The sequence below is a fragment of the Aulonocara stuartgranti genome (genome assembly GCF_965226115.1).
Source record: "Aulonocara stuartgranti genome assembly, chromosome: 5".
NCBI lineage: Eukaryota > Metazoa > Chordata > Actinopteri > Cichliformes > Cichlidae > Aulonocara > Aulonocara stuartgranti.
In genome coordinates, this window is record NC_138943.1 from 8,029,003 (window position 1) to 8,046,239 (window position 17,237).

Below are 17,237 nucleotides of genomic sequence, written 5' to 3' on the forward strand. Positions count from 1 at the left end.
AGTCTGATCCTGAATGATAGTTAATCCTACTTATGGGTACAAATAAAGGAACCTAAACCTCCATCCCTTTATTTCCCATGGTAGACTTGCTAGACTCAGCAGCTGTCGCTGTTTTTATAGAAGCTAGAAATATATAATATAATATATAATATCACATTTTTCATACTTACCGAAGGCTTTTGGGTCCTGGTTTGTTTTTGAACTCATGGCGATGTTTGATTGTTGATTATCAGATCAGAGGTGCGATCCTTGTGTGGCTAAAGTACAAAGAAAGACTGTCACTGTTAACTAATGCTGTCATTATAATCAAAGCTGATTTTATTAGTATTAAAAAGCCTTACATCTACTCACCAGCCACTTCATTACACTTCATTCGTTACACCTGTTCAACTGCTTGTTAATGGAAATATCTAATCAGCCAATCACATAGCAGGAAGCCAGTGCATTTAGGTATGTTGAAATGGTCAAGACAACCAAGTGAAGTTCAAACTAAGCATCAGAATGGGGGGAAAAAGGGTGACTGAAGTGACTTTGAATATGGCACGATTGTTGGTACCAGACACGCTGGTCTGAGTGTTTCAGAAATTATTTACAGAGAATGGTTCAAAAAAGAGAAAAGTGACCTTCGGTTTTCTAGGTGAAAATGCCTTTTGATGCTAGAGGTCAGAGGAGAATGGCCAGAGTGTTTCAAACAATTGAACATTGTATAAAAACACCCCATCCTTGCTGAGTATTGTCACTGAGCAAATCCAGCCATTTATGGCCACTGTGTACACATCTTTTGGAAGCTACTTCTAGCCAGGTGTCGTGTCACAAAGCTTAAATTATTTCAAACTGGTTTCTTAAACATGACAATGAGTTCACTGTACTTAAATAGCTTCCACAGTCACCATATCTCAGTCCAGCAGAGCAGGTTTAGGATGTGCTGGAATAGGAGATTTGCATGGATTTGCACCAACTCTGTGATGCTATCGTGTCAACATGAGCCAAACTCAGTTCTAGCAAGATGTAACTAATGATGTAATGGGTGAGTGGATGTTATGTTTTATGCATTTTATACAAATTTAGCCTTGAATAATAATGAAAGAAAATTGCTGCATGTTGACATGATAAAAAAGGTCCAGTTTTCAGTACTCATACTTCATATTGTCCATATATGACCAAATACTACATAATCTACATAATCAGCAGTTTGCAGGAAACTTGAACAAAGTTTTTTTTATCAGTTATTTGTTTATCTATTTATTTTTTGCAGGTAAGTAGTTTCTTTAGCTGAGATTATTAAATACATTTCATAAAGGAAACATCTAGAAAAAAATATAGTATTTCTTTACTGCAGCAAAAATTATGAGAAGTCTTAATATTTTTTTTTCTTTTGCAGTCAGTTATAGTGAGTCTCACTTAACCATTCTTTTCTAGTAGCTGCTAGTGTTGCAAGAATCAAGGGCACCTAGAAACAGAGCCATGGGCAACTAGAGTTTGAGAAATCCTGCCTTCAAGCATCTTCTCATGTATCATTAAACTGGGAATTCCTTGACTTCCTTGACGCGTGACTTGTGCAGACAGTTGGAGACATGCTGGGACACTGTAAATGGGGAATGTGAAATCCCACCTAGTGACTCACTCCACCCAACTGCCCGTGGAGTCAGGTGGCTGTGCCAACAATTTAACTGCTCAGGATCCAAACATAGAAGAGAGCTCAGTGTGTTTATATCAAAGTGATAAGGCGATGAAGTAACCTGTATATCTTTTTTTTATGCCATCAATGCTTAAAACTGCTCTTTAGCTTTATAATACTCCTTAGGGATATCTCTATGTAGGCTCTTAGTCATCCAGGTCATAATAGCATCAAAAGAAGATGACTGCACTTCTTTAAGTCTAATTTAAAAATAAACTTCAGGTTCAGTACACTGAACTTTTCTTAAGTGAAAAGTGGAACCTTAAATAACAGTGGATAGTAAACCAAAGATATGTTTCGTATAGGTTATTTTTAATCTTTAAGTTAGTTAAGTAATTATTTTAATGGCTATAGAGCTGAGAGGCTTTTAATTAGAACAAAATGGACCTTATATCAAGATTATGGCCATAAGGCTTTTTTATGCAGTGTTTTATTTTTAGGACCATAAAAGAGACACTGAAAATGTGAGGAAAAAAAAGCATATCTGACCTTCATCTACAACCCAGAAAAAAAGCTTAAGCTTTGATGTGTCACAGTGTCTGTAGTTCAGACCTAGTTTATAGGTTCAGTCTTTTGTAAGTCATGGGAAGCCAAATGGGAAAGTCACACAGTTAAATGTCATTCATTGTTGAGATCTTAAATGTTTGGACTGATCTCAAAAGGTCAATTAATGTTTCTCCTTTTCATAGAATTGTTGTAGAAATTGATTTTTTGACTGTATTGCATTAAAGGTTGTACTACCACACAAGAAGATAACATTGCAGAAAGATATCACTTTGATATAGCAATTTTGGTAATATACAACCAAGTCATAAAATCTCCAGGATCTTTGTCTTCTGTTTTTCTGTTTTCAGTATTATTTGACTTCTATAGCAACTGAAAATGTCTTGATGATTTTCTTTATTAAATTATGTTTGGGAAATTATTATAGGTGTAAATTTACAGGATACTCATTTACTAGAACTAGACTGCACTTTCAGTCCTAATATAGGTCTTATCAAATAATACCTTTTTGGTGTGCCATTGTTATAAAATAGTACTAAAAGTCTTGCCGAATTTGCTTGGTTGTCAAAAGCACTGCATAAGAATTTCAGTCAAACCTCATGTTTAAAATATTAGTTTAGCAGTTCTTTTGGGACACTCATTAAAATTACTAACACACATTTTTTCTAATAACATAAGTTGTACTCACTTTTTGTTTTTTGTCGTCTCTGATCAGTTATCCGCCTTCAACTTGTGCTCTTCTCACTACCCAATATTTCAAAGGGGACACTCCTTTTTGTTCGGTGATAAACGTTTGGAGCACATAGAAACCCTTACATGGATAGTTGGTAAAAATCCATATTACAACGCTGGTAAAGGCTCGAGGCTCATCTTACGCATCTCTATGAAAGCGATCACTTTGCAGTTGTCACTGGAAATACATTATGACTGTTCATTCAATCTGGCATTGGAGATTCTGAGTCAACACTTTTCAAACATTACTGTTGAGAACATAAAAATCCCATCAGCACTGTATATTAATATGAAGATTTAAATTGCACCAGATTCAAATAAAACTAAGATGGATTCCAGCATATTCTCATTAATTACAATTACATTAGGAATGGTTATTACCATACTCCATGGTTCGAGGTTCAGACTTATAATGCCTATAATTTCATTTTATAGGCAAACTATCTAACTTAAAGGTTTTGACTGGCAGCTTCACGAGGTCTATAGTCATATGATCACTGTACTATGGACTTTATTGGTCAATAAACATTAACATGAGACATTTTATTTGGTAAAATAATCTCTAATTGAAATGAACAGATTGACTGTTCCAATAGACCGCTAAATGTATCAGCAGAAATTCTCACAGCATGCCTTTGGTATTTGGGAGGTCACACTGTCTGCTTTGGCATTATGGAAAGGTGGTTGCTCGTGGTGTTGGTGGTATGTTGGACTCGGTGTACTGAGCAGTGGTTAGCAGTCAGAGGTTAAACAAGCATGGCATATCAGCGCAGTTAGAATAGTTACTCTGACCTTTTTAAAGTAAATGACTCAACTGCAAGAAAACTCTGATGACATCAGGAATATCACCACTGAGCTGACAATGGAAGGAAATGCGGTAAGGACTTTTACATAATCTAGTAGACATTTACACAATTTCCTTAGGGATTAATACAGTATTCTGATTGTGAGACTGTGTTAATATAAGATCATTGCTGCATTATTTTACTCTATTCAGTAACTATACACTGCTAAATGAACAGGTTAGATCTAGTACAGTAACTGATAGGTTTGTAGCTTGAACCCATCTGCTGGAACGTTGAAGACAATATAATTACACTGCAAGCAAGACACAAGTAGGCAAACTTCTTCATGGTACTCGTGCACGGGAGAGAACCAGACAAACGCCGTTCCTTCGCTTGACCCCAGTAGCTCTCGTCCGTCCTCCCGTAACACTGTCCTTTTATTGAGGTTACATGAATATGCATAGGTCCATTAACATACCGACGTCTACATACAAACAAAGAGTACCTTGCCTGTGTGTGTGTGTGTGTGTGTGTGTGTGTGTGTGTGTGTGTGTGTGTGTGTGTGTGTGTTGCTGATCAAAGGGTCAAACATCCTTGGTCAGGAAGAGGGTAGACTAGACCCCCCCCGGTGAGGAAGTCCAGCAGTTCATCTAAACAGAAAAGCACTTAGACTAGAACAGACGTAGCTACGTTAATCCTACCATAAAATAATAAGACACGGTATGACCTCTCATGCTCCCAAAGTGCTGTCTAATACACACAAAGTTTGCAGACTATCAAGGATCAAAACCTCTACCAATCTACAACTAATTACAAAACTCTAAGCATATATAAGTAAATATTTCTAAGCATAAATGACAATCAACAATACAAACTCTAACAGTAACTATTCTGATTGTCAACATGGACTTCTTTCATAGTAGCTTTACAACACTAGATAAAATGCAAATCGATGTCTTTTTATTTAGATCTACATGAATAAGTATGTAAAGGAAATGGATATGTGGGAATGAAATAAAATGCACACTTGGATCATAGGTGCTTGATGTAGAACTGTGACGTGCATGTTGTCATGGGCTCATAAATTGGAGCCATGTGGTGCTTGAAACCCATGCAATGCTTTGTATCAGTGAAAAATAGAAAAAGTTCTCAATAAAACAAGAATAAGTGAGAAGGCAGAACACTGAGTACACATCAGTTTGTTGATTTATTGCGGTTACAATTTGACAGATGTTTTTATACTGAAGATTGCCACTTCACTCATTTTAATAGTTATTATTACCAGTGACAGGGTAACAATTGTAGATATTGCACTTCAGACACATCAAATGAGTTTGCATTAAAGCTCTTTTTTTTTCTTCCCACACTTTGTATTGAAAGTATACTATTTCTGTTATATAGCAAACCAAAAAATTCATTTTATTTCTGTATTTTCCACAGGATCTCAGTAGGAAGAAAAGCTCCACAAAGGTTTGTTGCCAATTAATCTGTTCAGGAAAAAAAGCAAAACAATTATAAGAATAAACCCTTCATCACAAACTACAAAAATATAATAATAATCTTAAATAAAGCTTACCTCTGACAAAAATTTTAGCGGAACACTCTGCCTTGCCAAAAGAGTTAACTGCGACTACCTTATATTCCCCACTGTCCTTTGGCCGAACTCGGAGAATATACAGGGAGCAGACACCAAAAGAGTTGGTGATGTAGTAATTATTGTCTGAGTTGATGCAGATGTCATTCAGGTACCAGGATACAGTTGGGGCGGGATATCCTCTAACGGCACATGTCATAAAGAGTTGGTAACCTTTAGGTGGTGTGTGGACTTTCAGAGGGACCAAGATAGATGGAGGTCTCTCAAAGGAGACCTCTGTGGAAATAATTCCATTTGAAGTTACTGGAACTTAAACAGAAGGAGCGTTCAAAGTTAGTATTTAAAGTCAGATTTTAATAATGTCAATAAAGGTCCAAGAATATTTGCAAAATTCCTTCGTACTAATCACATTTCAAATAGCAGCATTATAACAGTTTTACATATCCAGTGCAACCCTGAACTTTTCTTGATATGTGGTAGAGCTCAATGTGAGAATACATATCCTGTCAGCTCCCTAATGCAGTCTGTGCCTGTTTGTCTGGGAAATGTCAGAGTGAGCGAATGTAAGAATAATAATAATCATCTGGAGAATCATCTGGAGACAACTTCTTCAGTGACGCTGAAGAAGTTGTCATAGTATGGCGTTCCACACATGATGCAGCTAAACAAAGCCTTTATATTGTGTGCTAAATTTGAGAAAGGACAACATCATAACTGTGATGACTCTGCCCAGTCTGCCTGATGTGTGCTTTTGAGGTTGGCAGGGAATGAGGTAAGGTAGTTTCTGAGCAGGAGCGCAACTGTTGGCTAATTGTTTTAAAGTGCATGGTAGGTATTGTTCTCTCTTGTCCCACCAGGTGAACATATGTTTTGCTTAAGTTTTATTTTGTTTTCTTTTTAAAGATGCAGGACTTTTTTTTTAAGTTTAGAAAAATTTATTTAATTAAATTAAACTCCTTTATCTATTAGGCTCAGGAAGCATAAGTATACATTGGCATATTTAATAAAATGTATCCCATTCTTTTAAGAAAACTGACAAAACACATCACACAAACAAATCAGAATAATGCAATCATTAACAAAGACATAGCAATAAAGAGAATGATGAGATGATTTCTGTTTTAAAAATGTATATACTGTACTTTTAGTTCTTAATACAGTGTATTGTCCACTTTTAACTTGCAGTCTTCAATCAATCAGAATCAGAATACTTTATTGATCCCTGGGGGAAATTATTTTTTGTTACAGTGCTCCATTTTAAACCAACATTAAGACAAGACAGACAATACGCTAACTAAGAATAGTACAATATATACATATATATACATACATACATAAGTCACTTATAAATAAATAGTTGGAAAAGAAACATGTGTAGTTGTAGCAGCAAACAGTGTGTTAAGTGGATGATATAATATAATACCCAGGCCAACATATAATATAATATGTTGGCCTGGGTTAGCCAGGCAGGTTTTAAATACACGAGGAAAACCTCAGAATCATTCTAACAGTTTGATTGTTCTTGATTGTTCAAATTATGGTACCTCTTACATTATTATTATTAATGTAGGGTGTGTCTTCAGTGATGACAATAGATTTTAAATGACACAAAATGTATTTCATGAAAATGTTTGTTTTCTGACAAATTAGCTGTTATGGTCACTGGAAAGCACCTAAATTATCAAACTAATGCACCCTATAGTTTAGTTCACCGTTATGGCATAATTAAAAATAACTAACCCACCTTTATTGATGTTGGTGCCCCATGTAGGTGACGGAGATGGATCGGACAGTCCCATATCATTCTTGGCATAGATTCGAAAATGATACTCTGTCCCAGGAAGGATGTTGCTAGCTGTGTATGTGTTAGTGAATAGACGGTCTGCTATAGTTTTCCAAACTCTGTTGAGGGAGTCATGTTGAGAAACCATGTAGTACAGGCGGTCATCAAGCTCCTGGTCTGGTGAGGGAGCCCATGATATCACTAGCTTTCCATGTACTGTTTGCTCTAGTTCCACAGGCCCTGGAACCTTGGGTTCATCTAGCAAAAAACAGAATAAGTTACAGAAAGTGGGATAATTATTTTGCTAATACTCTGGTTCAGTTCGGCAAATTGAATAACAATATAGTCTATTATATATTTCACAAAGTTCAGAAACTAGTAGCGATACAACCTGTTTTACATTAATCATAGGCTGATATCTATGTCCTTACCTGTGACTCTAAGGTCAATGTCAAATGAAGCCTCACCCACAGAGTTTTTGGCTTTAATAGTGTAGATGGCTGAATCCGAGCGCTTTGAATTGGGAATAACAAGCTGAGATGTTCCCTCTGTATTTATGATATTAATCCACGCAGATATTTTCTCGTCATCCTTCAGCCAAGTGATCTGAGGTGGAGGTTCAGCCTGAAGATATCAATATCAGATAAATTACCTTAAATGTGAGGCAAATCCTCCCTTGTCATGCTGTGGTGAACTTACAACTCAAAAAATATGACAAGGGAAGTAAATGCAGAAAATACTGGCATGACAGATTTAAGAGTTATTAAGGGATGAAAAAATACTTGGAAACCTGATTTTGGGTTCATTCATACCTCAAAGCAAATTTTGATACGAGCAGAATTTCCTGCTCTGACAACAATGAAGTCCTCTGGATCCTTAAAACAAGGTCTCACTGGATATAAAACACATAAAACATTCAAATTAATGCAGGAAAAAAAAATCACTGCTCTGGATAACTAAGGTAATCATTTATATTCACACTGAAGCATGTCAAGACTTACTGTTGGGATTCTTTGCACACACCATCGCAGATGGAGGGCTTGGATCTCCAGATCCTGACTCATTGATTGCTGTAACCCTGAACTCGTACTCTGAACCCTCAGTGATATCTTTGACTGCGTACTTTATGTCTGGAAAAATATGATTAATGTCAAGATAAAAGAGTCAATTTTCTTTAATGAAAGGTGCTAATTGTTCTTTAGGAGTAGAAATTATTTTTGTTTTACAAACCTTCAATAGGTTCATTAACTGCATTTAGGGGAATCCACTGATTTGTGTCCTTCTTCTGTTTCTCTACTTGGTACCCAATGATCGGCACTCCTTTATCATCCTCTGGAGGGGTCCAGGTCAAGTTGATACAGGTTTTTGAGGCACTTACCACTTTAGGAGCACCAGGAGGGCCGGCGAGTACTATAAAATAGTGAGAAGTCTAATTAATTAAATACTCTCATCATTAATAATTAGGACATACTTAAATTAATCAAAGACATTTGCAAGCAGTTTCTCTTAAAGAGAGCATAAATTCCAGCAATGATAAAATGTTAGACTGCTATAGTAGCTGCAGTGATAACACAAAAGCTACATGAAAGCATTTTCATTTGGATTTGCCGAGAAACACTAAACACGACTTCATTTTTCTACACTCACTCATTATGCCAGCCATTATGCTTTCAGCTGTCTCCAGGGCATCACTAATACCCTCAGGGTTTTCTGCATAGATGCGATAGTTGTATTTCTTTCCATGTGTCACATTCCTGTCCCTGAAGGAGGTCTTGTCCGCTGAGACATCTCCAAGTTTTGTCCACAGACTCTGTCCTGTCTGCTGCCGTTCTATAATGTAGTTGGTTACAGCAGAGCCGCCGTCGTCTTTGGGAGGGTTCCATTTAATCTCAATTATTGATGAGGTAGTTTCAACAGTCTTCACTGGACCCTCTGGTGGACCGGGTCGATCTAGGTATCATGTTAAATTTTAAACATAAGTATGGGAGTTAACAAATATTAGAAAGTTTATTGATTTACCCTTTAGAAAATCTCATTTTCACATATATTTATCTTTGTTTCCATACCAAGCACAATAAGCTTAGATGTGGCCTCTATGGCTCCAAATGGGTTTTTCAGCTGGATCTTTATTTCCCCTGTGTCTATCCGCAGGCAGTCTCTGAACAACAGGCGGCTGTGATTGCGCTCCCTCACAATCTTAACTCCTCCTCCATCTTTCAGCTCAGTGCCATCCTTGAACCAGTTGACCTCCAAAGACTCCTGAGGAGGAAAGGGCATCTTGAAAGCAGCATTTTGTCCCACTCTTACTATCACAGGTTTAGAGAACTTGTGAAGGTCATCTGGATCAAACTCAGGTACATCTATGAAACACAAAGCACAAGTCCATTTTAAAGATCTGTGACTGTTTTGCCATTTAATAGAAATGTAACAGCGAGAGAAAGTATATTATACCTCCAACTGTAACCTTCCCTTGTGTGCTGTGTTCCCCTGATGTAAACTGATAAATTCCAGAGCTGTCATCACTGCAGCTTTTAATTCTTAGCTCATGAGAATTTCCATCTTTGGTTATGGTGATCCCAGCACCTGAGTTTAACTAAAAAGGAAATTAAAAAAGCAAAGGGAAAGTACCTGATATGGCAATTTTGTTAACACAATTTGTTATATAAAATTAGTTAATGATAGAAACATACTGTAGGTAGAGTTTTCTTGTTTTTCATAATACTGACTTATTCCAAATGCTATCTAAAATTGAAAAATATAGATTTAATAATACTTATTCATTGGCTTTACCTGCTTTCCATCTTTGAACCAGGTGCCATCACTGTCAATGTTCATCTTCACTTGCAATTCAACTGATTTTCCTCGAAGGGCATAAATATTAGAAAGTCCAGAGGTAATTCCAGGCTCTAGGAAACATAAATGCATTTAGAATCCTCTTGACATTCTTTGTGATGAAGCTTTGTCTTTAAAACTGCATGCATATTGAATAAAAACAGAAAACATACAATATTTAAACGTTTTGTTTTTATTAATTTCAGTAAATAGCTGTTCAAATAAAGGTGAGAACTTTCTAGATGTTTTGGAAGGTTTTTCTGTAATTCTTCAATAGTTTAACAAGTTTGTGAAACAAACAAGTGGCCACATCTGGGGATGGCTGCAGTTACTGGCTCTAAAGACAAGAAAGTCCCTATAGACTCCCAACTTAAAATCCACTTTAGGTCTGAGTCTGTATAAGTCTGTATAACACAGACTGAAAATCACCAGTGAACCCCTGGTAACCACCAGTTGTTAGGGAAAATGTGTATTCCCTGACCAGCTTGTGAATAGTTGCTGCTAGATGAAATCACTCACAAAAGGGCTGCTGTACCAGATACCTTTTTGGAAATACTTTGGTTGCTAAAAGATTCCTACGGTTTCCTATTGTTTATAGTAACTGTCTGCAAACACTAATGCTAAATAATCAGCAAGCGGTACTGAAAAACTTGAAAAAGTGCAACAGAAACTATAAGAAATATATGACCAGTGTACTTGTCAACAAGGGTTCCTCCACCAAGTTCTAAGTTTTTTTTTGTTTTATCAAATACTTATTTCACTCAATGAGTTCCAGACCGAGGGCGATTGGAGGCCATTTTTCTTCCATTTCCTAATAATTGCACCAACAGTTGTCACATTCTTACCAAGCTTCTTATTGATGGTCTCATGGCACATTCTAGCCTTTAGCAGGTTTTATTGATTCACTGATTGAGTTGTAAGGGACCAAATATTATTTCGCTCAATGACATGAAAATCAGTTTATAACTTTTATGTCATTCCTTTTGGTTTTTTGGTTTTTTTGTGTGGTTTTTTTTTTCCCCCTCTGGATTTTTGGTTGATATTCCGTCTAATTAAAATCTATCTGCATTAAAAAAGTAAGCAGGGTTTCGAATAAAACATACATTGATGTTAATGTGTTATTTTTTACACTTCTGTTAAAGTCATGTAAGCTACTATATAGATATTTTATTAGTCTTTCTATATTGTTAGTACTGTAGTGCTTTTTCAGTTTTAAATATCTGGCATGCCTGCATATGCAAGTGGTTGATTTAGCATTTCACTACCACTGGTTTCTTCAGGTGAGTGGCCTGATGGCAATAACAACAATAAGTGATTTAAACTTGTCTGTGGCAGCTTCTCGTTTTGATGTTTCACCTATGTGCGATCAGAGACAGTATGACAATGCTATTATTATTATTCTGTGTTTGTTGATAATTTCAATGACTTGCAACTCAGTTTCAGTACTTTTATTTTGTCATAATAAAAATAATGATTTTACAACATCAAAAAAAGGTAAAGTCAGCTAAAATCTATCCTTGAAGAGGTAGTTACATAATGAACTGATTACATTATGAAGTTCAGCCAAAATATTACTGTGACCTCACTAGCAGTTTTATATTTATATTTTGGCAAATGTTTACATAAATAATACTTTTAAATAGTTAGACGTAAGAAGGACTTTAGGTCTCAAAGTAATTTTAGGATCTTACCAGTGGTTGTTGCCTCCACAACTGGTGGATGTGAACCTGTCATTGTTGGTTCATTTACCACTCCTCATCAACCATAAAAAAAACAAGTCAGAGGTTGATAGATTAACACATTATAATTACCCACATAATAACAAAAGTTGACTAACCACATAAACAACATAATATTCATATGAAAAGGTGCATCACACTTATCTAAAATGACATTTTCTCTCTTGGTTAATGTGGTTAATGTTCATTTAAAACCACTTCTGGGCATTCTTACTTGGTTTGGAAGCTGCAGATCCAGCCACAACTGGAGTGTCAGTGGGTGCAGCAGGTGGAGGTGCAGCCTCTTCAGAAGCTTTCATTTGCTCTTTTCTTTCCTCTTTCTCCTTTTCTAGTTTTGCTTGTTGCTCTTTGGCAATTTTCTGTAAATCCTGCCCAGATCCCCCTGCCCTTGTTGTTTTCCTTGCTGTCTTTTTACCCTTTTGTGCATCTTTATCAGCTGAATTGGGAAAGACAATTAGATTTGTGACAGTGTGCACTTAAAAAAATTTATTTTATGTCATGAACTCAATAATAGATTAAATTAATCTAATCTTTCAAAAAATATTGTCAGTTAATTATATCATATATTATAAAATAGCCTTTTGGTGGGAGATGATATACCTTCAATGACAAGCCAAGCACTGCAAGATTTTATCCCTGCACAGGCACAATAAATTCCTTTATCTGCCACCATGCAGTCTTTAACCAGCAGCCTGTGAATGAGCTTGTCTTCTGAAACCTCAATGTCATATTTATCTCCCTGTTCCAGTGGCATATTTTTGCCAAACCACAAAATCTTGGCAAAGGGGTTTGACAAGACACACTCAAATATGGCATCTTCTCTCTCTTTTGCCTTTACTTCCTGAATCTTCACCAAGAAATCCACCATGGGGACTAAAAAATAAGACATTTGTTTATTATACTACATTATACATGAATTTATTTCAACATCCTTCATTTTGTTGTGTCATGTGCAATTGTAAAAATGCTTACTTTTAAAATCAGTGGAAAACATATTGACATCCTCGACATCCAACTGGTACAGCCCGGCATCCTCTGGCATTAGGTCTCTCATGCTGAAAATGTACTTTTTTCCAATTTTCTTAAGGCTGTGCTTGAGCTTATCACCCAGTTCTTTTGTGTAAGGGATCATTTCACCATCCTGTGGAGTGTGTGTATATACATAGATTGTTATTTTCATATGTTTTTGTACTTGCATAGCACAATGTAGCTGCAAGACAATAACAAAACAAAAAAGTCTTATTTGATTAAATATTGATAACATTATAACAGGATTTCATCAAAAAAAAAGTAAAAACTCATTAACAAAGCTGCATAAAAAACCCCCAAAAAAAACCAAAACCAAAAACAAAGCTGCATATCTAATGTTTAAACATAAAAAATTAATTCAAAGGTTGTTATCTGGTATATATCATCTAATTATCTTGATGTATCTTTGCAAGCACTGGTCATATTATGGCTGTGGTATTTTGGGGTGGTCCTAGATAATGACTCTATTCATTGTTTTCTACTATTATGGTTTAGTAGCGTTACGACTTCATTCTATAACTTACCTTGTACAGGAATATAGAGCTGCTTTGTTCAATGAGGTCCATGTCTATCTCAAAGGATGCAGTGCCATCTGCATTGACCTGAATAGGTCTCAGATTAGAGAGGCTTTTGACGAACTGGGACAAAAACAGAGGAAGTAATAAAAGGAAAGCAAACAGACATTTTTTTTGCAACTAAATAGCTTTATTTATTTTTTCAAGAATAAACTTATAAACAAATTTAAGCTTGTATAGTCAACATCAAGCCTCATAAAGGAAGTAAAAAAAAAATCATGAACCGAATCACTGACCTGTGCTTGTTCTTCCTCCCTTTCTTTCTTCATTTCGTTTAATTTCTTGAGCATCCAACGATAGTCAGTTACCCCAAACTCTGCACAGATTCTCTCATAATCTTTCTTGTCAGCGCTAAGTAAAAGCTCCCAAAATTTTGGATCCATTTCTCCCTCTTTTTTCTCAGGTTGCTCAAATTTGGGATGAACCTTGCTGGAAATGGATATAGTAAACAATTTGTAAATCTATATATGACGCATGGTGATCAGTAGACTACCTCAATCCTACCTTTTCCTTTTTAGAACAGTCTTAAAATCCCCTTCTATTGCATCAGCTGCTTGCTTTTGGGCTTTGTTTTTTTTAAAACCCACTAGAAAGTAAAAAAAGGATAATACATTATCAACTATGTAGGAAAAAGTGAAATGACAGAAATAGCCTTAAGCGGAGAAGTAACAAAGTATCAAATTTGGCAGAATCTGCATGCAGACTCAAATACGTGCAGATTTAATAACTCTATGATTGCTTTCATCACACTATCTCCATATCTATACCTTCATAACCTTACCTTCAATCACATTTAAAACAACTGTGACCATGGCTTGTCCATATTCATTTGTGGCGAAGCATTTGTAGGTATCTGCTTGATCTGGGGCAACATTTGGCATCTGGACAGTAAAAGATATACTGAGTGTAATGGACCTAGATAATTAACAACCATCCATCCATTCGCTTCTGCTTATCCTTTTCAGGGTCGCGGGGGGCGCTGGAGCCTATCCCAGCTGTCATAGGGCGAAAGGCGGGGTACACCCTGGACAGGTCGCCAGTCTGTCGCAGGGCCAACACACAGGGACAGACAACCATTCACACTCACACCTAGTGGCAATTTGGATTATCCAATTAACCTATCCCCACAAGCTGCATGTCTTTGGACGGTGGGAGGAAGCCGGAGTACCCGGAGAGAACCCACGCAAACACGGTGAGAACATGCAAACTCCACACAGAAAGACCCCGGCCTGATGGTGGAATTGAACTCAGGACCTTCTTGCTGTGCGGCAACAGTGCTAACCACCGTGCCACCGTGCTGCCCCTTTACAATTTACAATTAACAACCAAATGTGTTAAATTTCATTTTGATCTAATTTATCACAATTCGTGGTGTGGAAGTCAATAATGTGGTTATTATTGAAATTTGTATAACTGTACTTTTTGTAACAAATATTATTTACCTTTGATGTAATCAAATATCTTTGTCTTCTAGATTGTCTTTACATTATCTGCTTCTCCTTTATGTGAACATGTTGCTTTAGTTTTACTGTATCACTTGCCTCAAATGTATGCTCATTGGAAGGGGAATCGTATTTACTCTGGTACCGGGAAGTATCAGACACATCTCCGTTATTTCTGCTCCATGTTACAGTTGGTGTTGGGTCTCCAATGACAATAGCTTTAAAGAAAGCAAATTTCCCTGTAAAAAAAGAAAAGAAAAAGACAGTGAAGAGATCCAAATATATACGGTGACATTTAGTATGGATATTAAATTGAAATGGGTGAACAGTACCTGTTAATGCATTCACATTACAGAGGCAAAAAGATCATTTGTGTTATGCAGAGTAGATTTGGTAACATTGTCACTTCTGCAGATGTTTAGTCACGGTTTTGCAATTCTACTGACACAGGCTTCTTGCTTTTGAAAGGCAGAGACTTTTTCTTTGGGCAAATTGAATTGATCTAATCCATTTAGCAGAATCACATATTTCCTTGGGATGTTTTTCCCCTGAATATTAATGTTTAAAATTATTATTTTTTTTGCTATGAAACATACCCTCTTGGATGGTCAAAGCAATTGGCTTGCGGGTGAAGTCTGGATGGCTCTTTCCCTCTGGCAGCGTCTCGATAAACTGTGTAATCATCACTCCTGGGACCTTAGATTTTTTCTTGATCCCAACTGTCAAGAATTGGAAAATGAAATGTCAGTGGCAATACATGTGACACTTGGAGCAAGGAAAAGGATGAAAATCATAGCCGTAATTGTATTCACTGTCAAAATCTGTTGTTTTGTAAGCAAGCCCCCTTAAACCATTGCTGAAAACACATTCTATTACTTGATATTTTAAAATGTTAATGTTACTCACCTTATCACCACTCTGAGTTATATACTAAATGTAGCGTTTGCGTTTCAGTCAGATTTACCTCTTTTACATCTTCTGTATGAATCCATATTTAAAATTCAGCCTGAGAACAGATATTTAGTAATACATACATATTCACACAAATTACATGCGTATCAAGAAATTCATTGCATATGAGTTTTTGATGCCTTCATGAGCAGTAGGTAGATAAATGGCTAACATTTTTTTTCTGTTGCTTTCTTTACCTTCTTTACCACTGTAGTTCTCTGCAGCAGGAGCTCATAAGGCATATGTTAAGAAGAATGTACTGCATGGATCAGCATAGTAGTAACACTGGATTCGACTTAAAAGTTTAACTGACCCAAAAAACAAACAAGCAAGCAAACAAAATAAATAAATTGACCTGCAGAATATTTAATGAATAGTTATGCTATATAACTATTTAAAAAGTAGTAACAATATATAATCTGCACTGTAATGGTTACAGCACACATTTCCTATTCTATATTGCTACAGCTTATCAATGAACGTGTGCTTGCTTAAACCTGTAATATTGTCTGCCTGATGTATGGTATAGTCTTAGTAATAGGAGGAATGTAATAGACAATGTACATTCATGACTAGCAGATAAATTCAGAATTATGCAAATATACCTAATTTAATAATTTTCTCTCTAGAGTCATAGTACTTATTTAATTTGGTTAACACTTGCATGTTGCAGATTGATGTTAAAATTAGAATAATAAAGCAAAAATCATTCGTTTAAATTTGTACAGACAGTGTTTTGCTAGTCGAGTATTCTGTAGTGCTGTAGACAGTTATATGTAGTGCTCACCTTGGCCAGCAGCTGTCCCATCTGTCGCTTTTGATTTTCTAATCATCTTGGGTCTTTTGATTCCTGAATGGATTCAGCAAGAATTGGGGAGAAAAGTTAATTTATTTAGGAAACATAACACAATATTTTCAGTGTACTAATTTATTAAAATAGCAGGAGCATTTTTTAGTTTTGTATTACTGGATTATTGAGTATTATTAAGTATTATTGAAAGAAATTGTTTAAAGATTCAGTTGAAACTGAGACTCAAAAGTTATCTGGCACCGAACAGCTTAAGAGAGGCGTTGCGAGATGTGACCAACCTTTCATTAAATCATGATGTGCAGGAAAATTTGGCCATGTTTGAAAATGTTCTTCTTTAGAAACCACAAAATTGTGAGTTTTTTGTTTTTTTTCTGGGGGACTGATTAGTTGAGGACAAATTCAAAACAAAGAAGGGTTAAAAATGTAGAACCTGTTATGAGAGTTCTTAAGGGAAATACTGTGACTGGTGACAAATTCAGACTGACTACACGGCAAAAGACACAGAACATGGACATCTGTTTTTGCATGTCGTCTAACTCTTGCCCTATGCCAAGAGTAATTAAAGTAAGGAAATCAACTTTTTAAGAATAGCTGAGGGGAAAAGCCCATATTTCTTACCTCACTTTATGATATTATTGTGCAAACTATTATTAATTTGTAGTTTTCTTCTTGTGTCGTTAAGATACAGCAAGCTGACGTGTTGTTTAAATGATTACATGCTTAGCAAATTCACATTTTTATGATCTTAAAGATCCATTCACAGCAGGGATCTCTACATGGCT

General features: G+C 36.1%; 1 protein-coding gene across 1 annotated transcript in view; it reads right to left on the reverse strand.

The window, feature by feature from the left end:
• LOC309707389 (immunoglobulin-like and fibronectin type III domain-containing protein 1) overlaps positions 1-16,615 on the reverse strand; it is a gene marked incomplete at its 3' end in the record, with an annotated part of 29,635 nt that extends 13,020 nt beyond the window's left edge. The window contains exons 1-21 of the mRNA XM_082534697.1: positions 16,432-16,615; positions 15,290-15,412; positions 14,793-14,932; positions 14,033-14,132; positions 13,756-13,837; positions 13,488-13,680; positions 13,201-13,314; positions 12,620-12,788; positions 12,248-12,520; positions 11,862-12,083; positions 9,867-9,982; positions 9,528-9,669; positions 9,143-9,436; positions 8,724-9,026; positions 8,307-8,486; positions 8,078-8,206; positions 7,889-7,968; positions 7,508-7,700; positions 7,038-7,334; positions 5,276-5,569; positions 171-221 (exon numbers count right to left, since the gene is read on the reverse strand). Of these exons, the coding sequence (XP_082390823.1) occupies positions 171-221; positions 5,276-5,569; positions 7,038-7,334; positions 7,508-7,700; positions 7,889-7,968; positions 8,078-8,206; positions 8,307-8,486; positions 8,724-9,026; positions 9,143-9,436; positions 9,528-9,669; positions 9,867-9,982; positions 11,862-12,083; positions 12,248-12,520; positions 12,620-12,788; positions 13,201-13,314; positions 13,488-13,680; positions 13,756-13,837; positions 14,033-14,132; positions 14,793-14,932; positions 15,290-15,412; positions 16,432-16,477 (3,541 nt within the window). The 5' untranslated portion in view covers positions 16,478-16,615. The remainder of the gene's footprint in view (positions 1-170; positions 222-5,275; positions 5,570-7,037; positions 7,335-7,507; positions 7,701-7,888; positions 7,969-8,077; positions 8,207-8,306; positions 8,487-8,723; positions 9,027-9,142; positions 9,437-9,527; positions 9,670-9,866; positions 9,983-11,861; positions 12,084-12,247; positions 12,521-12,619; positions 12,789-13,200; positions 13,315-13,487; positions 13,681-13,755; positions 13,838-14,032; positions 14,133-14,792; positions 14,933-15,289; positions 15,413-16,431) is intronic.
• Between the last annotated feature and the right edge of the window lie 622 nt (positions 16,616-17,237).